This window comes from Brassica napus, chromosome C4 (assembly GCF_020379485.1).
Source record: "Brassica napus cultivar Da-Ae chromosome C4, Da-Ae, whole genome shotgun sequence".
In the NCBI taxonomy this organism is placed as follows: domain Eukaryota; kingdom Viridiplantae; phylum Streptophyta; class Magnoliopsida; order Brassicales; family Brassicaceae; genus Brassica; species Brassica napus.
Genome location: NC_063447.1, coordinates 60290325 through 60309600, shown reverse-complemented (window position 1 = coordinate 60309600; position 19276 = coordinate 60290325). Strand labels below are relative to the sequence as shown.

The following is a 19276-nucleotide window of genomic DNA, read 5'->3' as shown; positions in this document are numbered from 1 at the left end:
TAATAGGAAAAGACATTACAAATACAGGCTTCATGACAAACAGAATTGGCATAATACCCATTTCAATCTTCCTTCAATATCTCAAAACATTTCTCCAAGATGATCTTCATGTTTGCGTTTCTGGCAGTCGTAGCTCCCATTCCCGGTGCGAGTACTCCAACACCACCAAATCCGAGTGATAGCACTCCTTCAGGTTCAATGACCCCGAGAGATTCAGAGTTGCTGCACAACTCAACACTACCAATTCAGAGCAACACGAGTCCTTCATCTCTTGCTCACCCAACTCAGCCTGGAGAGGACAGCAACCCGGTTCCTTTACCGTATTTCGGACATCCATATACGCTATCTCCGGTAACTTCTCCGGTAACTCAACGTCAGAACAACGCCAGCTCTTCGGCTCATCCATATACACTATCTCCGGTAACTCAGAGTTCTCAGGTAACTCAACGTCAAAACAACGCGAGCTCTTCCTCTTCGGAACACCGCACCCATCCAGTACTGAGTCCTTCACGATATATCAGAAACCCATTTTCCACATCTTCAGAGAGCCTAAGCAACTCGAATGCCTTGCTTCCTGTGTTCCAGCGACCTTCTCAGTCGACCACTAGAGTTCCATGGTATCACGGTAACGCATTCTACGAGGCGGAACGTGCCTCGCACGGTATACCACCAAATGAATACCACTTGATGGACCATCTAAGTTCATACGTCATACAGTATGTCTTTGACTGGGGAATAAACTTCTCATCCCAACGTCCCAACCCCAATATCAACATATATAGTCAAGCCTTCCTCAACCAGGGGGCATTATCGCTCTTCCTCTTGGCCAACGCTGTGTTTCCACGAACACATCCAGTTCTGGCTTTCTATTTAGATCGCCTCTCGTTCTTATTAATCGTGATTTCAACTTACTTGGCTTCTCTCTATATGTTCCCTCCCTACGTTGCTATAATTCCGATCTTAGTTATTGCTATTATCTACATGTTTTCCCATTTCAGGCGTTAACACTTGGTTACTTGTTACTTGCCATTGTCCAAGTTGTTACAAATTAAAAAAAATATCAATAATAATGGGTTTTTACCTTTTTTATTTAACTTTCAGTCTCCGTTGTGTAAATAATAACTGCGATTTTTAACATTGCAAAAAAAAAATCAAACTAGGTCTAGTCCGTTTCGTATCATTTTTATTTTAGTTACTTAAAAGAAATGTTATGTATTATATACATAGCACGCATATACATTTGCAAATATAAAATGGTTATTATATAGCTCAGTCTGTGTTTTTATTCGTGTAAGCTGAGTTAGTTGTTTTTACGAGTTATAGCTTGACCGTTGACAAATTTTTTTTTAGAATTTTACTTTAGCTTCGTTGGTGGTGTGGAGTCGTGATTCTGATAGAGACTACTACATGGACCCACTGGTGGAGCCGGACAAACAATTTGACATGAGCACATAATTATATTTATAATATTAAATTAATAAATAAAAAATGTTACTTTTATTATAAAATGTTAATCAAAAATAATTTACTATAAGCTATAAAAAATAAGAAACATTATTTACTTTCTTTTACTGATGAAATTGTTTATAGAATAATATTTGGAATTATTTAAAAAATGTACAAGTTCTTAATGCTACAACTAAAACTAAGTTGAAAATATATATACAAAAGTCTTTATGTTTATTACATATATAGTAATATGTTAATATCTTACATAACTTGTTTTTGGTCATTGTATTATAAGGAACTAAACTGCATTATTAAATAAAATAATACATTATTTACTATTTAAATATTATTTATTTATTAGCAATTACGAATGTAAAGTTGAAAAAGAAAACAGAAAACAATGAGCTTAGAATGTGCTTCAGAAAAGAAATTAAAATATAAAGTTGAAATACAAATAAACAAAGGAAAAGATATGTTAACCAAAAAAAGTACATTAACATTGCTAAAACAAAAGTAAGAAAAATGCTACTAATAGTGAAACTATCAAAGCAGCAATTCATTGTGAGAAAGAAAAAACATGCAAAGTGGGCATTCGAACTCTGTAAAGCTGGATTTAGCCGATAGCACTTAACCAAATGTTTTACAAATATCGCTGCTGCTCTCTCGATAACTAAGTAAGAGATAGAGAAGGAGACAGAAGAGACGGAGCAAGGCGTAAAAGTAGAAGCAGAAGTAGGGATCGTAGAAGGCGCGATAGTGATGATGACCGGGACAGGGAGGAACCGAAGAAAAAGAAGATGAATTAGGAAGATGGAACCCTTGAGATTGAGAGCATCTCTGGGACTGAAACCTTTGAGATAAGCAGCTGAAGAAGGAGAAGACAACTTATCAAACCAGGCCATGGTTTTTCATATATCCTGCTAGGCTGCTACTACTCGATCCTACTAACTTTGGTTTCAGTTTCCGAGTTTGTTCTGTATGGAGAATCTTTGATGTAAAACAAAATGGTGTGTTCAGGTTACTGTGTGTTTAATGTCATCATATCTTTTGTGGACACCGTCGTGCATCAAAATGGATTCAAACAGTATCTGAAACGGCACCGTCATGGCTCTCTAGCTCATATACCAGCATCTGTAATTGTTTTGGTCAGGAGAAATGAGATGCTACATTTCATTATGTGCCTATAACAGCAACAAGACAACGTGTGTATTAAAGCAAATGCCAGCTTTGTAGCAGTGATTACAAAAGATCTCTTCTAATGTTAGTTAACCAATGACAAAACTATCAATCCCCTGTTATTTACACTATTAGTCGATCCTCGGTTAACAATAAACAAAAGGGATTAAGAACTGTTAGGTTGGTGGCTTCATCTTTGACAGAAGATAACGGCAGGTCGAAAAAATGGAAGCTGCAGCCGCCTGAACCGCCAAATTAGTCTCCTGACTGGTCCCATCTTTCCCCAAACTGCAGATGGTATTGTAGAGCAAGAAAAAGTGATTAAACCGTGTCCTTTCAAACGCTTCTAAGGGACTGTTTGGTCTTTAATTTCCTCACCTTGCCTCATTCATCTGGCGCAGACCTTCGTTGCATCGTGACTGCGTATCCTTCACGTGGTTTAACGTGCTATCCTGCGAATTTCAAATACATTAAAACACCGCCTTGAGCTTAAGAACCATTCTGACTTGAACGCAGTGGATATGTCATATGTGTACACGCACAAGATCTATCTCTTCATCATGGAGACGTTTCTTAAACTCATCAAATTTCGCAGACCACTTCATCCGATGCGCCTCTGTTACGTCTTTATCTAAAGAAACATCACCAGAGGTAGATTCTTTTGATGATGAGACGAGAAGTGGCAACTCGGCCTTCAAAGTATCATCAACTCTCTTCCTACTCTCCTTCACAGCTGCACAAAAAAACATCATAAGATCTCACTCAGATCACTACAACTAAGTTAAGACATTTCTTCAAAGACTCACCTGAAAGCCGTTCTCTGAGGTCTTGGTGAAGAAACTCCAACCACTGTGAAGCTATAGTAGCAGCTAAAGAAAAAAGCAAATACACATTTTTTTTTCCTTTTTTAAACAAACCTAAACTGTTTTTATTGGTAATAGTAGCAGCTAAAAAAGGAAATAAACATGTTTTTACCCTTTTTAAGCATTTCTTTCCTTTTTTAAACAAACCTAAACTATTTTTATTGGTAATAGTAGCAGCTAAAAAAGGAAATAAACATTTTTTTTTGCCTTTTTAATCATTTCATTCCTTTTAAACAAACCTAAACTGTTTTTATTGGTAATAGTAGCAGCTAAAAAAGGAAATAAACATTTTTTTACCCTTTTTAATCATTTCTTTCCTTTTTTAAACAAACCTAAACTGTTTTTATTGGTAACAGTAGCAGCTAAAAAAGGAAATAAACATTTTTTTTTTGCCTTTTTAATCATTTTATTCCTGTTTCCACTTCTACAATGAACTAAAATCATCATGCAATAATGTACACTAAAATTTATCCTTCAGCTTCCAGATTAACTTTAATAAGTAATCTTAACTGCTTTTATTTAGAAGAACTGAAACATGATCAAAGGCACTACTAACCTTCAACAGCAAGCAACTTGGCTTGTTCCGTGTTTGTCAAGGAAATGGCATGATCTGATACCTTAGAGTCTAACGCCCTATCTTCTCTAGCTGAATCTCGAATCAAAGCTTCAAGAGATGAGTAGACCTCTTCCTTACTCCTGACGTCTCTAATGATCCCTGGTTTCAACCACGTCAGCAATCCACTAGGCGGCGCGGCAACAACAACATGCTGGTCCTTCTTCTTATTAGGGACTTTGGAAGAATCGTCTCCTCCTCTCCTCTTCTTACGCTTTCGCGGCCTTGACGCAACGGGTCCACCCAAAGGGCCTGAGAGATAACCGTTCCGCTTCATTTCCATCCACTGCCGCATAGACTCTTGCCTTTCCAGTGCGCTAGACGTATGAAAATGATGCGAAACCGAAGCGTCTCGTGGGATAACAACAACGGATTCAGTAACCTCATCAACGTGTACTCCTCCTCGTGTCTCACAGTTAGTAACATCTTTCACGGTACGAGTCTCAGGCAAAGCGTTAGTAACCAATCTATCATCATCTTTAGCCAAAACAACGTCTGTAACAATTAAAAGGAGGAAACTTTATAATTAAGTGACAAAGATCAGTTCTTTAAACCTGAATTTGAATATTATTCGAGATGTTGCAGTTTTAGAACCTGATTCATCTTTCTCTTCGGAACCATCTTCGTTACCGCGCTTCTCGCCGGAAAGCTGGAAAACCCAAAGAGACAGAGAAGACAACCCATGAAACCAATTGCGACAAGAAAGCAAGATTTGAGGAAGAAGAAGAAAGAAAGTCATCGGGAAAGCTTTAAAAGGAGCAAACCCCAGGAATCGATGGCGGTTGCGACGAAGGCCCAGATGAAGTTTCTCTCTTTTCGTCCATTTTTACACACCAGAGGTAGATTGATTTTCAAATTTTGATCAGTGAACAGTTTTTTTCTCGCGTTTTCGCTCCCTTTTATATTCTCTTCTATCGTATAATATAAACTCCCGTATTAGCAAAATGTCATTTTCGCTAATCATCTATGTAGTTTTAAGTTTGTTTCCTCTACCAACTCAATTGCCCGGTTCAGTAGTGGTTATACAGATGATTTAAATACCAAACACAAGTATAAAACACAGGATAAACCAAAAAAAACATATATAATGTGTTTTGTTTATATTGATATAAACCGTTGTCCCAATGTTATTTTGTACAGAAAATATAACGAACATGTTGAGAGTACTCCTATATTATAACCGTAATGATTTTATAACAATTATATATTCAACATTTCAGGAGGATTATTTTGTTTCTTGTTTAAGTTAGTTGAGTTAATTGAGTTTAGAAAAAAAAGAAGTTGAGACTGTTTCGTAATCGGCTATTCTCTTTGTTCGATGTAAAAAAAGAACAAAAAGAAACCAGCGGGGTTAGCCTATTGGTACTTGAGGGAGCTTCGGCCCCAATACAGTTTCGGATTCGATTCCCGCTGGCCATCCGGACTAGCGTTAAATCGCAAGAATACGTGGAATGCCGTGGGCCTCGTGGGATTAGAGCATCAACATCCCTAGATACTTAGGGAGTTTTTTAACAAAATGTGGGACCCACTGACGCGTGGATCACACAAAAATTTTAAAAACCGCTACCAACAAACACCAAATAAGGATCGGTAATTGGGGGGTTTTGGTACTGTTTGCGGACCCCACCGACACGTGGCGACCCGCAATTAGCTCATTTTTAATTTTTTTTTTAAGAAAAGAAAAAAAAGAAACCTAAAGATCGCTTATGCGATAATCATGGTCTTGACCACAGTCGCCGGACTCCACGGTTATCAAAAAAAAAAAAAACGAACAAAAGAATCTAATGCAACCTTACAAAAGTTTAACCAATTATATTCTTAAATTTAAATAGAGAGAGGAAAAACATTTTTAAAGACAAGTTTAAAACTTTCTAATATTTTTTTGAACATATTTAAAGACAAATTTGTAATATTTATTTATTTTGAAAATTTGTAATATATGTATCCAAAATATTACAAATGATAATAAATACTTAAATTTGGAAAAGAATCGTTTTTTTAATGCACGATTTGGTGCAATTAAATTATTAGAAATATCTAAACAAAAACAGCAACAAATAGGGTCGGATTTTCTATGGTTAACATGCATAAGAAACATAACAAATTACATATCCATAGCTTTTAATTACTTTCTTAATACGCTGCGCAAACGACGTCGTGCCATCATCTTAAGACAGAAAAACGTGAAATCTGAATCTCTCTCTTTCGCTGTCCGATTCCGACAGCTAGACACAAAGAGGAGAGAGAGAAGGCACGAAACAGAGAGAAGAGAAGGAGACGATCCCAAGACAATGGACGATCCTTCCAACACGACGAAATCCAACCAATGCCCACCACCTCTATCCACCGCACCTCCGACGTCGACGCCGTTCCGTGGTCCCTACCACCGGCGAGCTCACTCAGAGGTTCAATTCCGCCTCCCCGAAGATCTAGATCTCTCCGAACCGTTCGGAGGGTTCGAAGACCTCGGATCCGAGGATGACCTCTTCTGCTCGTACATGGACATCGAGAAACTCGGATCCGGATCCGACTCCGCTGGACCCTCCGCTCCGAGATCCGATAACCCGTTTTCCGAGGCTGGGGACTCGAGGCCTAGGCACAGGCACAGCCTCTCGGTTGATGGTGGGTCTTCGACTCTGGAGTCGATAGAGGCGAAGAAAGCTATGGCTCCCGATAAACTCGCCGAGCTTTGGGTCGTTGACCCTAAGCGAGCTAAAAGGTTTCGCCTTTAACCTCAAAGTTCGAGTCTTTTGTGTTTCTGTTTAGTTCGTTAAGACCGGTTTCGCGGGAAAAGGACAGTTTCTTTACGAGTTGTTTTTGTGCTGGTGTTGATATGTACGTTTTGATAGTTACGTGTGACATCACTTTTCTTTGACTCTGAGATAGAATCTCAACGGTAACTGAGTTTTTAGTTAGCTTTTGCTAGGTCTTTTTTGGGTGAGAGAGACCATGAGGGTCCCATTTGTGATTAGAATGCTAACGAGTTTCTATGGAAATACGCCTCTTTCGTGATGATGTGATGTCCCCCCAACTAGATACTTTTGGACTAGATTTGTAGGTTCATGCTTGTTGTACAATCTTGTTTGGTTAGAGATCCTATCTAGTGATAACTTGTTGAAACAGTTGAGTTAATTGATTATTTTGTGTGATTAAAATGATTATTTTCTTTCTTGTTTAAATTAGTTGAGTTAATTGAGTTTAGAAAAAATGTTGAGACTGTTTGGTAATAGGCTATTCTCTTTGTTCAATGTAAAAAAAAAAAACTAACAAAAGAATCTAAGCAACCTCACAAAAGTATAACCAATTATATTCTTAAACTTAAATAGCGAGAAAAACATTTTTAAAGACAAGTTTATAATTGGGGAGGATACTTCTCGTTTGGCTTGAAACAGTTTCATTTTGTAACATTCAAACTTTGGATATGATCCCTTTTAACATTACCTTTTAGTAGTCAACTAGATATTTTTGGACAAGCTTTTGTTTGATTTATCGGTTCAAGCTTGTTGTACAATCTTATTTTGGTTAGAGATCCTATCTAATGATGACTTTTTGTGTGTGGTACTTCTCATTTTGCTTGAAACAGTTTCATTTTGTAACATTGAAACAGTTTCACATTCCCTTTTAGTAATCAATTGTATGGAAATGAAAGTTACATTTTCAAGTAGCCTTGGTTAGGAAAAGTTTGGGCTAAACTTTGTGTGGGATTTTGATATATTTAATCTCAGAGTTTCTAAAATTGTGATGAACCTCTGGTAATGGCATGACTATTGTAAACTCTTATAACATTAGAAATGGAAACATTTAGCATTGTCTATTTGATTGATTAATGCTACAGTTCTCTAATCTTGTATGGCTCACTCTGGTGCAGGATAATGGCTAACCGACAATCTGCTGCTCGTTCAAAAGAGAGAAAGGCTCGTTATATAATGGAACTCGAGAGGAAAGTCCAGACCTTGCAAACCGAAGCTACCACCCTCTCAGCACAGCTCTCTTTGTTCCAGGTTTCTTATTACACACTTCATTTGTAGTAACATTACATTCTCTTCTACTGTGCCTAATAACTTGCTTCTTACAGAGAGACACAACTGGTTTGTCATCTGAGAACACAGAGCTCAAGCTTCGTTTACAAGTCATGGAACAACAAGCCAAGTTGCGAGATGGTATGTGTAAAACCTCTCCCTTCTCTTCTCTTTCGGTTTTAAGTTCATTTTATCAATGGTTCTTTCTTCCGTACGCAGCACTCAACGACCAGCTGAAAAAGGAAGTAGAGAGGCTTAAATTCGCCACTGGAGAAGTCTCACACGCTGATGCTTATAACCTCCAAATGTCACACATGCAATACTCTCAACAACAATCCTTCTTTCAACAACAACAAGCTGATGCTCAAAACCTGCAACAAATGACTCATCAGTTTCATCTCTTCCAGCCTAACAACAACCAGAACCAAAACCCTCAGCTTATGCACCACGCTACTTCTAGCGCCTCTGGTCAGTCTCATTCTTTTGCAGAGGCAATGCATGAAGACCATCTTGGAAGGTTACAGGGGCTTGACATTAGCAGCTGCGGCAGAGGCTCGAACTTTGGTAGGTCTGATACCGTCAGTGAAAGCAGCAGCACCATGTGAGATTCCGCTTTGTCGATAAAACATTATTCTTTTGCTCTCCCTTGACCGTCGTCTGATTCATTTTTTTCTTATTTTGTAAAACTGGTTTCAAGTTTCAATTTAGAGACCACAGGTGTTTTTAACTTGTCTGATTTCTCTGTTTCCTGATTCATATGTATGTTCTCTTTGTTTCCTTTACTAGTTGCTTCTTCAATCATCCTTGTAAATGATGGTTGTATTTGGATTTGGCTTTGCCTCAAACCAGACAAGATATTGTTTTGTTTTACATGTCCTCTCACTTCATAGTTCCATATTGCTTTAGCTTGAAGCACAAGTTTCTTAGGACTCCTATAAAACCCTAAAGTCTGAAACCACTCGACTGTTTTTTTCAGTTTCGTAAAACCACACTATGATTCAACTACTACAGACCAAGATAATTTCATAAAGTGTTCTAAAAATCGCTGTAGACGGCATTAGATATAAATATTTTTTTTTAAAATCGATCTAAACACTCAAAAATCAGTTTAGTCGTCTGTTTAATCAATAATTTCAAGCGTCTAGTTATCTTATTGAACATTGATTTCAACAGAAACTTGTAAATATTTTGGAAAAGCCCACTTAAGGTTACAAACTATAATAGGGTTACTTGTTAACAGAGTCTAGTTACAAATGTTGAGGCCACTTTAACGGTACCCTAACTACCAAACAAAAAATTAAATACTCACATGAGAATTTATGAACTATATCTTCAGAAAAGCTTAACTGAACTTCAGTTTATCTTGTGTCGTTTCAGAAGTTGGGTCATTGAAATGACTTTCTCTTTGGGACAGTGACCGTTCTTCAGGAATGTAGTTTTATGACCAGTCCCAACAGTTTTGGGGCAAGTAAGAGACAATCACCTTGTGATGGTTACTGAAAATGTGGTCCCTTTTGTTTTCTTTTGGTACATTCTGGATAGATCTCACGTGACCTTTTTTTGTGGATACAATTTAACAGTTCGTTTCTATTTGGTTTCAATCTAATTCTTGCTCTTCTTCCTGCTTCAGTATAGATGAGAATGTAGATAGATGCATGATTGTAAGTTTAAGGCTTTTTGTGACAAGCAACTTAAGCATTTACACCCGTCCGATCAGATTGGTAGCGAAGTGTGTAACACTGAGAATGGCTCCCAGACTTTTAACTATTAAACAAACGAACTCAACCACTTGAAGATTCTTTGTCAAGAACATCTTACCCAAACAAGGTAGTTTTCAAAAAGTGAAGCTAGTCCCATTATCTATCTTTAATAGTGTATATATATCATACATGTACCAGCTTGTGTTGACTAGCAAATAATCTATCTTGTTGGGATTTTATTTTGAAAATATTGACACCAACATCCACTAAACAAACTGAATTTCCCGGAAGAAGAAACCTCATTTTTACATTATCAGAGAATCATGAAGGAGCCTAGTTAAAAACGAACCATATATGGCTATGTTACGTTGATCACTTTTTAGACATAGAAAAGTAGCTAATAAAGGGTCACGAAAATGACGTATCATAAAATTGCATGAGAGGAGCCTCACACGTCAAGGGCCTGTTGCATGTGCTTGTAACATGGTAGGACCATCTAAATGACCACTTACTAAATTCTCTTTTATTAATTGAAGTGGCCTCACTGGTCAAATGCATAAATAGCTAAGCGAAATAATATCAGAAATCAAATCCCAAATTTAAAACTTATCACTTAATATTTTCTCTTTGATTCATTATAATGACCTCTCTAGTCAATGCATAAATAGCTAAGCCAAATAATATCAGAAATCAAACCCCAAAACAAAAATTTATCAATATCACTACATCCCGATTCCAATGTTCTCACATTAATTAACCTTAAAGATTAGCACTGTGTAAATGTATCAATAACAAATAAAGATTGCATCATAAATGTTCTGAACTAATACTAGTTTTAAACTGACATCTCATAAGTTTGTTAAAAAATTTGTGAGTAGCTTTGAACATACTGAAGTCGTTAATTTGTATACTCTTCAACACAAATAAAATATATGTATGACCAACGCAAAACGATGAAAGATGCCAAAGTGTTAGTAGTTTAATGCTATTGTAATGAATTAGTTCTTATTTTTTAGTTCAAACCCTTTTTAGTATAAAATGTTTTTAAATCTGAATTTTTAAAAGTTAAAGAGATTAAAGATCTAATATCCAAAACTTCCAGAATCTATATGGAAGAGACAAGTTAATAAAGACTTGCGAAATGAAGCATGTAGAAGTAGGAGCCACTTGATTACGAATCGCAGTTAGTCTAACCGCAACATTTGCATGTGGCCACAACCTTCAAAGTCTCCTTGATCTTATACAATCATAAATACGAATATTTTCCTCTATTTTCCTAACTGTTTAATTTTTTTTCTTCCACATATATTATACAATTATAAATCTGGCCGCAACAAAAATCTATAAAAAATCAAATGACTATACTCAAGATAAACGGTGGCATACATTGTTGACTTTTACCGCTAGTTATCCAAACAAGTTACACATTTGGCAATCTTGAATTTTAAGCTCCATTTTTTACGAGAAAACCTCATGTATATAACTGCATGAATGAATACTGAAACTGATAAGGACACACATTGGGATTTAACGAGAAATAACAGGCACAATCCTCTCGCAAATTGGAGAGAGAACACTTGAATAAAATATTTGAATGCCCAAAAAGGGGAAAGAAGAGACACACCAATACATTAATAAATAAACATTTTTTAACAAATACTATCTCTTGCCTTTATTATAAATTCCAAAACTTCTTCTATATAAACTCAATCCCTCCACACTTGATTCCATATCACTCTCACGTTTCTCACCAATCATATCCAATACTCAAAACCGAATTAACCAACCCCTCTCCTAAACAAAAACAAAAATGTCTATTATAACATCAAACTCCAAATATTCTATGATCTCAATATTATCCATATTCAGTTTATTATTCTCCCTTCAAGGAACTCATGGAGACTACGGAGGTTGGCAAAGTGGTCACGCCACGTTCTACGGTGGCGGAGACGCTTCCGGCACCATGTGTATGACCAAGAAAATAAAATATGCTTATGTTATCTAATAATAGCTAATCAAATATCTTATACGTGCGCATGTTAGCTAACATGTGAACTACCTACATATTTCAGGTGGAGCTTGTGGCTATGGGAATCTGTATAGCCAAGGTTACGGGACGAACACCGCGGCTTTAAGTACGGCTCTGTTCAACAACGGACTCACATGCGGTGCGTGCTACGAGATGAAGTGCAACGATGACCCGCGATGGTGTCTCGGTTCCACTATCACCGTCACGGCTACAAACTTTTGTCCACCGAACTTGGGTCTCTCCAACGACAACGGTGGGTGGTGCAATCCTCCTCTTCAACATTTCGACCTAGCCGAGCCAGCTTTTCTCCAAATCGCTCAGTATCGTGCAGGCATTCTCCCTGTCTCTTTCCGAAGGTCCGTTTTACTTGTCTTAATGCTTGGAACGCAAGTAACAATATTGTAGTTGTTTCATACCCTAATATATGCAGCTGCTTTAAGATTTTGGAGCTATAGGTAATTTAGTAAGAATTAAAAAAAAATTAAAAATAATAATTTATGAAATTTATGTTTGTGTAAATTTTTTTTTTTTTTAAGTAGAGAACATAAGCTAATGTTTCACTTGTCTAGGCCAAGGGTTCTGTCCAGACACAAGCTTGTTCTTACCTTTGCAAACAAACAATTTTAAAGAAATTTTTGTTCAACCAAAATGCACAAACAGTTCAAACTAAACTAAAGAGTTAAGATATGTTGTTGTGTAAACGCAGAGTACCGTGTATGAAGAAAGGAGGGATAAGGTTTACGATCAACGGACACTCGTACTTCAACCTTGTTCTGATCTCGAACGTAGGAGGAGCAGGAGACGTCCATGCCGCCTCGATCAGTGGCTCAAAAACAGGCTCCTGGCAAGCAATGTCTAGAAACTGGGGCCAAAACTGGCAGAGCAATTCTTACCTCAACGGTCAGAGCCTCTCGTTCCAGGTCACCACCAGCGATGGTCGGACCGTCGTTAGCAATAACGTGGCTCCTCCTAATTGGCAGTTCGGACAAACCTTCCAAGGCGGTCAGTTCTGAGTCCACACATCATCCTCTCTATGTTTTGTGGTGCTGGTGTGGCTGCGTATTGCTGAGGTGGCTCGTATGCACCCGCTAGACTTAGCCTTCTTCCCTTTTGTGTGTGTCTTTTGTTTACGAGTTGTTGCTTTCAACGATTGTATTTGTCGTGCCTAAAAGGAGACAAGTTTTTTTTTTTTTTTTTACATGTTTATTGAACTTAGCCTTTTGGCGTTAATTAATAAACCAAATTTATATTAGAATATCTCTAACTTTTTTTATATTTTCCTAAAACAGAAAGTTGGATACTCTAAACTATACCTCTATGATAAAATCATTCTATTTTAGAAGCAAAAAATAGATAAACTTTATTATATATGCATAGAATAAAATTCATCTACGTAATAGAGTTATATTCTTTTAAACGAACATATAGACAAAGAGCATTTTAACTTTGGAGTCAAGTCAACGGTCGGTAAGTCGATAACCGCGTGAAAGGATAGCATCTTCGTCTCTGTTCTTCATCTTTGTTTTCACAAAAGGCAAGATTCACCCCAAAGACGTACTTTGCTTTCACATAATTAAGTTATGGAGTGTGACGGCAAAGAAGTAGCTTTCAAGTTGTCAGAAAATTGTGTTCTCAAGATCGTTAAAGGCGACATCATCGAGTGGTCCGTAGATGGCTCATCCGATGCTATTGTGAGTTCTCTTTCTCGTCCTCTCCTCTTCTGTTAGACTAGGTTTATATAGTTACAATAAAATACATAAGGTTACAGTTTAGAAAATCAGAATCTTGGTACTTGATTGACATTAGAGTTAACTGAGAAGCTTGATTCCTTTTGACGCCTTGATGGTATTTTAAGTTTGAACTTAGAGATTATAGAAACTTTGATTGCTTCAGGTTAATCCGGCAAATGAGCGTATGCTAGGCGGTAATGGTGCAGATGGAGGTACTTCTCTTCAATATAATACTTTTATTTTGCCATAGATGGGATCTAACTTCTAAGTACTTCATTTAAAAGCCATTCATGATGCTGCTGGGCCACAGCTAAGGGCAGCATGTTATGAAGTCCCAGAAGTTCTTCCTGGAGTCCGTTGTCCCACCGGAGAAGCAAGAATCACACCGTGGGTTTTGATACTTTCACATTTTTTCTTTTATTGTGTATGCTTCTGAGTTTTTAGCTTGTTGATTGTTTTCTGTGTTGTAGAGGTTTCAACTTGGCAGCATCTCATGTGGTTCACACTGTTGGCCCAGTTTATAATGCCGAGAAGAATCCTAAGAAACTCTTAGAAAGTGCCTACAGGTAAAAAATAAAAGAGCAAGAAAAATGCATTTTAGTGTGTATAGTAAAGTATTTATTTCTTTTCTTCACTTAAGCTTTCTCATTTAGATTGTGTATCTCAATATTTGTTTTGGTAACAGGAACAGTCTCAGAGTGGCTAAGGAGAACAACATCCAGTACATTGCATTTACGGCCATATCTTGTGGAATTTTCAGGTAAATTTATAGATATTAGTAAGAATCAGGAACTTGATGTTTGTCTTGTTGGTAAAACGTTTTTCAAAGATTTTTTCCCATGTTGTGAATCAATCTTTAGAGAATGAAAATTTCACATGGTATGAAACCTTTTTTTTTTTTTTTTTATCTGATTAATTGTTAGGTATCCTTTGGATGAAGCTGCTTCTATAGCTATCTCCACGGTTAAGGAGTTTGGTAAAGATTTCAAAGAGGTAAATTCATTGCCTTCAACCTACAGTTAGTTTCATTTACCCTTGTTTCCATTTGCCATTAGCAGGATCAGTCGTAGGCATTAACAATATGAACACATTAGTGTCAGCTCCCAAAATTTAAGTAGATTATATATATAGACTGATCTGTCTCCAAACTGATTAAGTAGTTTCAATCTTTATAACTTTTAGACTCAACCCTACCGTTATTGTCAGTGGAGTCTTTGGTCTGAACTAAGAAATGCTAAAAGTCAAAGAAAATACTCTTCTGACAAGTGTTGGATCTTCTCACAGGTACATTTCGTTATGTTCAGCGATGATACATACACGATGTGGGTGAACATGGCAAAAGATCTGTCACCTTCGCAACAAGACCGAAGCTCATCCACCTCGTCCAAGACAATCAAAACTGGATTCTTCAGTAAACTCAACTGTTTTTCCTAAATGTTTTAGGAAAAACAGATATCATCTCATCATGTAGAAAACTTGTATCCTTCTCATACTCTCATCAAACAATAAGGGCAAGCTTTGAGAAAAAAAAAAAAAGCTTTGAGAAAGAAATAAAAAAAAACTGTATAAATCTCTATAAAACCATGATTAACAAGGTTCTTAGCGTGATTTAAGAACTGGTTCTTAACTTTAACAAAGAAAAAGTGAAGAACCGGTTCTTAACATTTTCATCGTTCTTGTAAATATATCCATCAAGAATTTTTTTTGTTGAATCAACAAAAAGTTGCGTAGTAATTCTTGGGAATATTACTTCATTGAGTTCTTCTTGCCCATCTCATCAGACCCAAAACCAGGCCCATTAAAGCCATTTCTCTTAACACCTTCTTTTAGCAGTAATGGGCCAAAAAAATCTGGCGAGGACTCGGATGAGACGAATCTGGTTGACCTGTGCAGTGCGAAGCTCGGCTTCGTCGGGAGTTACACTAATTGAAACTTTCGACACCGCCGCGTTACGGTTTCGGAGCCACTCGTCTTCGTCGTCTATTCTCTCTTCGTCCCGAGTGCTAACAGTCTCATCCATGGCTTCTGGAGCTGTATTCAATTTGTCCGATTCCAGTCTTCTCAAAATCGTTAAAGGCGACATCACCAAATGGTCCGTCGATGCATCCTCCGATGCTATCGTAAGCCCTCTCCTTCTCTCTATCAATTCAAACCCTAGGGGGCAGGACTTTTCCAAAATGTGGATAGATTAGTAAAAATTAGATTATCATCAGCTAACTCTGTGCATACAAGCCGAAAAGCCTCACTAGCTTTTTATGCTCTGAGCCGAGGAGTCGTTCTTTGATAAATAATCAGTGTCAGACTCAATAGAATTTGATCAGTGCTTGAAAAATGGTTGATAAGCTCTTTATCACTTCTGTAGAATACATTATAATCAGGTCTCTATGCTATAGATTCACTGTTACTTTGAATTAAGCAGTATGTTTGTTCAGGTGAATCCAGCAAATGAGAGAATGCTAGGTGGTGGTGGTGCTGATGGAGGTGAAATTTATGAATCTTGTCTTCTTTAATTTAATGATCTCCAAACCCATTGTTATTGGTATGAACTTTGTGATTATCTATGTCTGTGACAGCAATACATAGAGCTGCTGGGCCACAGCTTAGAGCAGCGTGCTATGAGGTCTCTGAAGTTCGTCCTGGAGTCCGTTGTCCATTAGGTGAAGCAAGAATCACTCCGTGGGTTTACTCTTTCTTCTTCTTCTTCTTCTCATGTATAATAAGTGAATGTTGATTAATGAACATGTTTTTTTTTGCAAACAAATGGATCAGGGGTTTTAACTTGCCTGCATCACGCGTGATTCACACCGTTGGACCAATCTACGACTCAGCTGTCAACCCTGAAGAATCCCTCACCAATTCTTACAGGTAACCTCAGTTTCTCTTGTTCTACCCTAACTGGCTTTTGTCTTCTAGACATATGCCTCAGTTCATCCCTCTGTTTGCTTGCTACAGGAATAGTCTGAGAGTGGCTAAGGAAAACAACATCAAGTACATTGCATTTCCTGCCATATCTTGTGGGATTTACGGGTAATTTTTTTTTTTCTCAGCCAGGTACTTAGAGAACGCGTTCTATTGTTTCTCTAGTCAGGTTTGCTCTTAGAAAACATTTTATGTGCAAAGTAAAAAAAAAAAAGGGAAACTTGTGTACCGAATGTGTTCTTCTTGTTGTTAGATATCCTTTTGATGAAGCTGCTGTGGTCGGTATATCAACGATCAAAGACTTCGCCAATGACTTTAAAGAGGTAATGGTTGCTTCTCTCCTCCATTCACTTCCATGGATTCAATGCAGTAACTGACACCTTTTTGTTTTTACCAATCTCGTATTTGTCAATAGGTGCATTTTGTTTTGTTTGCCGACGATATCTATAGCGTGTGGGTAAACAAAGCAAAGGAAGTGCTACAAAAGTCTTAAGCTTCCCCCTGCACGCAGCCTAAGTATGCTCAAGTAAACATGAATTGAAAAAATTTGCTATATGTGCCTTGTGATACTCCACACAAAGGAAAGTTTTGCTATTTGTGTTGTGTGATGAGAACCTTGTGGATTGTCCGTAATGGTTATGTTTTTAAGGTTCCACCAGCTTTGGGTAACCATGAAAAGAACATTTGGAGTTAGAAAAAAAAAAAATGAAGAAGAATAAAATAAAAGAATATTTATTACTTATTGTTCTAATTTCGGGAATAAATATTGTCCATTATTTTTAAAAATATAAATGAATATTTTGAATGATAAAAATTATAAGGAACGAAAATGAATTTCACCATTTTCACTCATACTCTTGGTCACTTCTTTTTTTTGTCATCCGAAGATCATGTTAAACAGGGGTTGAATGCAAATCTTACGCATATAAGCCGGGCAAGGAACACAAGTAAAAATGCAAATTTTAAAACCATTGTATTTTGCTTATTTGTAATTAATGAAGTAAAAAATATGATTAAAGAAAAGAGAAAGGAAGCCCAAGTAAAAACCATAAGATAATAAAGCCAAAGCCCATTATCTCTGAAAGCCCAAAAGTTAAACAATAAATCCATCTTCATTTTTAATCAATCATCGACAAGAAGAGAGAAACCCTAGCAGCAGCTTTTCAGCTCACGACTCAGGAGGAGGAGGAATCTCAGTCGCAGCAGCAGCCGCGTCTCAAAGAAGATGGTATATTTTCTTTTAGTCTCTTTCTCTTTGGTTAGATAGATTCATAAATCGAGTTAGCTCATAATCATCAATCGTCATTGTTGTTGTTGTTGCAGACTTTCAAGCGCAGGAACGGAGGGAGGAACAAGCACAACCGTGGCCACGTCAAGCCAATCAGATGCTCCAACTGCGGCAAATGCTGCCCCAAAGTAAGCACTACCAAAATCGATTTCTTCATTAGTAATCACAACATTCTCTATAGAGTTGGATTTTGATTTATTGTGGTGGTGGTGGATTAGGACAAGGCCATCAAGAGGTTCATAGTGAGGAACATCGTGGAGCAGGCTGCCATTAGAGATGTTCAGGAAGCCAGCGTCTACGATGGTAATAATCTTTTTAATTTCCTCTCTGTACATTAAAAAAAAAAAATGTGGAATGTGTATTAGCTAGCGTATAAAGATTGTCTGGTTCAATGTTGGTTCATTGGTTATTGAGTCTGTAAACCGGATTAAACCGGAGTCTAGTTACTATAAAAATGTGTGTGAAATTGAATTGTTGGTAATGTGTAGGGTACACGTTGCCAAAGCTGTATGCGAAGACGCAGTACTGTGTCTCGTGTGCTATCCACTCTCACGTTGTTCGTGTCCGTTCCCGCACTAACCGCAGGGTTCGTACTCCCCCTCCACGTTTCGTCAGACGCAAGGTAATACTCTCTTCCTCTTCCTTAAGTTTAGGACACATTGTTTGTTTTCATAGCTAGTTGAATCTTGCAATAGCCAAATTTCTATTTATAGTTTAGTTGTTTCACAATTATCTTTCGATTTGGATAAGTATGCCATTAGTTTTTTTTTCACTATTTATTCAGTGAAACTGCTCTCTTCTATATTTTTGTTGTTGTTTGAATGAAGAATTTTTACTTATTGGGTTTTCGAAATTTATGGTTTATACCAGGAGGATGCGCCCAAGCCTGGACAACCTGGTCAGGCTCCTCGTCCTGCTGGAGCTGGAGCAGCTGCACCGCGTGCCTGAAGCCTCTCTTCCGCATATCTTTGTTTCAGCTTTTCTGTTTTTGTTTCTCTTTATGTTTGGTTCAGTTAATCATACTACTACTACAATTTGAATCTCTTTTATTAGTGGTTGTTTCGACTTTGATTATATTTCAATCCTCTGTCTTGTTTTGCTCCAACAGATCAATGCTCTTTTCAATTTTCCCCATCTGTTATTTTTCATTTCTTCAGTGATCTGTTTTTGTATTAAATCGAAAATTTTATACTCGAGTGCCATTACAGCACTCTTAACGAAGACGTACTATATTGGGAAAGTCCATTTCCTTCTTTAAAATGCTTCACGAATTACAGTATTGCCTTAGATGCTAACTCCTACTTCTGGAGTTTCCACTTCTCTGTTCCATTGGGTCACTTCTTCATGATTTTTTGGCCTTCACTTTCACTCCTACTTTTAGAAGGTGTGAAGCTCCGTGGTGTCATGTGTATCAGTATCATATTCCTAGGACTAAAAGAGGTGGCAAGACACCTAAACGGATCGTACCGGGAAGAGGAGGTGGCACATGG

At 37.4% G+C, this 19276-nt stretch overlaps 6 protein-coding genes across 7 annotated transcripts; 5 read left to right on the top strand and 1 right to left on the bottom strand.

Annotated features, from left to right (window-relative positions):
- Positions 1-2057: 2057 nt before the first annotated feature.
- Positions 2058-5020, bottom strand: LOC106394111. The gene is made up of 3 exons (XM_022700470.2): positions 4866-5020; positions 4696-4750; positions 2058-4596 (listed from the first exon to the last, which is right to left on the bottom strand). Exons 1-3 carry the CDS (start codon positions 4923-4925, stop codon positions 4040-4042), a joined length of 672 nt encoding a protein of 223 aa, XP_022556191.2. The 5' UTR covers positions 4926-5020; the 3' UTR covers positions 2058-4039.
- Positions 5021-6092: 1072 nt separating this feature from the next.
- LOC106392134 (bZIP transcription factor 18) lies at positions 6093-8990 on the top strand. The gene is made up of 4 exons (XM_013832912.3): positions 6093-6820; positions 7970-8102; positions 8177-8261; positions 8340-8990. Exons 1-4 carry the CDS (start codon positions 6393-6395, stop codon positions 8723-8725), a joined length of 1032 nt encoding a protein of 343 aa, XP_013688366.2. The 5' UTR covers positions 6093-6392; the 3' UTR covers positions 8726-8990.
- A 2463-nt stretch (positions 8991-11453) lies between these two features.
- On the top strand, positions 11454-13104 carry LOC106394484 (expansin-A8-like). The gene is made up of 3 exons (XM_013835053.3): positions 11454-11787; positions 11893-12205; positions 12556-13104. Exons 1-3 carry the CDS (start codon positions 11631-11633, stop codon positions 12860-12862), a joined length of 777 nt encoding a protein of 258 aa, XP_013690507.2. The 5' UTR covers positions 11454-11630; the 3' UTR covers positions 12863-13104.
- Positions 13105-13273: 169 nt separating this feature from the next.
- LOC106394619 (macro domain-containing protein VPA0103) lies at positions 13274-15170 on the top strand. Of its 2 annotated transcripts, none has more exons than XM_013835188.3 (7): positions 13274-13540; positions 13743-13791; positions 13864-13966; positions 14050-14145; positions 14265-14339; positions 14503-14572; positions 14864-15170. In XM_013835188.3, the coding sequence occupies exons 1-7, from the start codon at positions 13430-13432 to the stop codon at positions 15011-15013; spliced, it is 654 nt and encodes a 217-aa protein (XP_013690642.2). In that variant the 5' UTR covers positions 13274-13429; the 3' UTR covers positions 15014-15170. The 2 variants fall into 2 exon arrangements, with proteins under 2 accessions (XP_013690642.2, XP_022557262.2); XM_022701541.2 differs by having other exon boundaries at positions 13363-13540; positions 13725-13791.
- Positions 15171-15399: 229 nt separating this feature from the next.
- LOC106391611 (macro domain-containing protein VPA0103) lies at positions 15400-17236 on the top strand. Its single transcript, XM_013832295.3, has 7 exons — positions 15400-15699; positions 16012-16060; positions 16153-16255; positions 16349-16444; positions 16532-16606; positions 16752-16821; positions 16914-17236. Exons 1-7 carry the CDS (start codon positions 15415-15417, stop codon positions 16989-16991), a joined length of 756 nt encoding a protein of 251 aa, XP_013687749.3. The 5' UTR covers positions 15400-15414; the 3' UTR covers positions 16992-17236.
- A 331-nt stretch (positions 17237-17567) lies between these two features.
- LOC106391610 (40S ribosomal protein S26-3) lies at positions 17568-18893 on the top strand. The gene is made up of 5 exons (XM_013832294.3): positions 17568-17726; positions 17822-17914; positions 18005-18089; positions 18275-18408; positions 18657-18893. Exons 1-5 carry the CDS (start codon positions 17724-17726, stop codon positions 18732-18734), a joined length of 393 nt encoding a protein of 130 aa, XP_013687748.1. The 5' UTR covers positions 17568-17723; the 3' UTR covers positions 18735-18893.
- Positions 18894-19276: the final 383 nt, after the last annotated feature.

Excerpts from the sequence above, each read along its gene's own strand:
- LOC106394484 (XM_013835053.3), top strand. The coding sequence starts at position 11,631 with ATGTCTATTATAACATCAAACTCCAAATATTCTATGATCTCAATATTA. Across the intron at positions 11,788-11,892 it reads AGACGCTTCCGGCACCATGT|GTGGAGCTTGTGGCTATGGG; the intron begins GTATGACCAAGA and ends TACATATTTCAG. Across the intron at positions 12,206-12,555 it reads CTCCCTGTCTCTTTCCGAAG|AGTACCGTGTATGAAGAAAG; the intron begins GTCCGTTTTACT and ends GTGTAAACGCAG.
- LOC106394619 (XM_013835188.3), top strand. The coding sequence starts at position 13,430 with ATGGAGTGTGACGGCAAAGAAGTAGCTTTCAAGTTGTCAGAAAATTGT. Across the intron at positions 13,967-14,049 it reads GGAGAAGCAAGAATCACACC|AGGTTTCAACTTGGCAGCAT; the intron begins GTGGGTTTTGAT and ends TCTGTGTTGTAG. Across the intron at positions 14,146-14,264 it reads CTCTTAGAAAGTGCCTACAG|GAACAGTCTCAGAGTGGCTA; the intron begins GTAAAAAATAAA and ends TTTTGGTAACAG.
- LOC106391611 (XM_013832295.3), top strand. The coding sequence starts at position 15,415 with ATGGGCCAAAAAAATCTGGCGAGGACTCGGATGAGACGAATCTGGTTG. Across the intron at positions 16,061-16,152 it reads TGGTGGTGGTGCTGATGGAG|CAATACATAGAGCTGCTGGG; the intron begins GTGAAATTTATG and ends TGTCTGTGACAG. Across the intron at positions 16,256-16,348 it reads GGTGAAGCAAGAATCACTCC|GGGTTTTAACTTGCCTGCAT; the intron begins GTGGGTTTACTC and ends CAAATGGATCAG.
- LOC106391610 (XM_013832294.3), top strand. Across the intron at positions 17,915-18,004 it reads GCGGCAAATGCTGCCCCAAA|GACAAGGCCATCAAGAGGTT; the intron begins GTAAGCACTACC and ends GTGGTGGATTAG. Across the intron at positions 18,409-18,656 it reads CACGTTTCGTCAGACGCAAG|GAGGATGCGCCCAAGCCTGG; the intron begins GTAATACTCTCT and ends GGTTTATACCAG.
- LOC106394111 (XM_022700470.2), bottom strand. The coding sequence starts at position 4,925 with ATGGACGAAAAGAGAGAAACTTCATCTGGGCCTTCGTCGCAACCGCCA. Across the intron at positions 4,751-4,865 it reads AACCGCCATCGATTCCTGGG|CTTTCCGGCGAGAAGCGCGG; the intron begins GTTTGCTCCTTT and ends TGGGTTTTCCAG. Across the intron at positions 4,597-4,695 it reads CGAAGAGAAAGATGAATCAG|ACGTTGTTTTGGCTAAAGAT; the intron begins GTTCTAAAACTG and ends TAATTGTTACAG.
- LOC106392134 (XM_013832912.3), top strand. The coding sequence starts at position 6,393 with ATGGACGATCCTTCCAACACGACGAAATCCAACCAATGCCCACCACCT. Across the intron at positions 8,103-8,176 it reads CACAGCTCTCTTTGTTCCAG|AGAGACACAACTGGTTTGTC; the intron begins GTTTCTTATTAC and ends TGCTTCTTACAG. Across the intron at positions 8,262-8,339 it reads ACAAGCCAAGTTGCGAGATG|CACTCAACGACCAGCTGAAA; the intron begins GTATGTGTAAAA and ends TTCCGTACGCAG.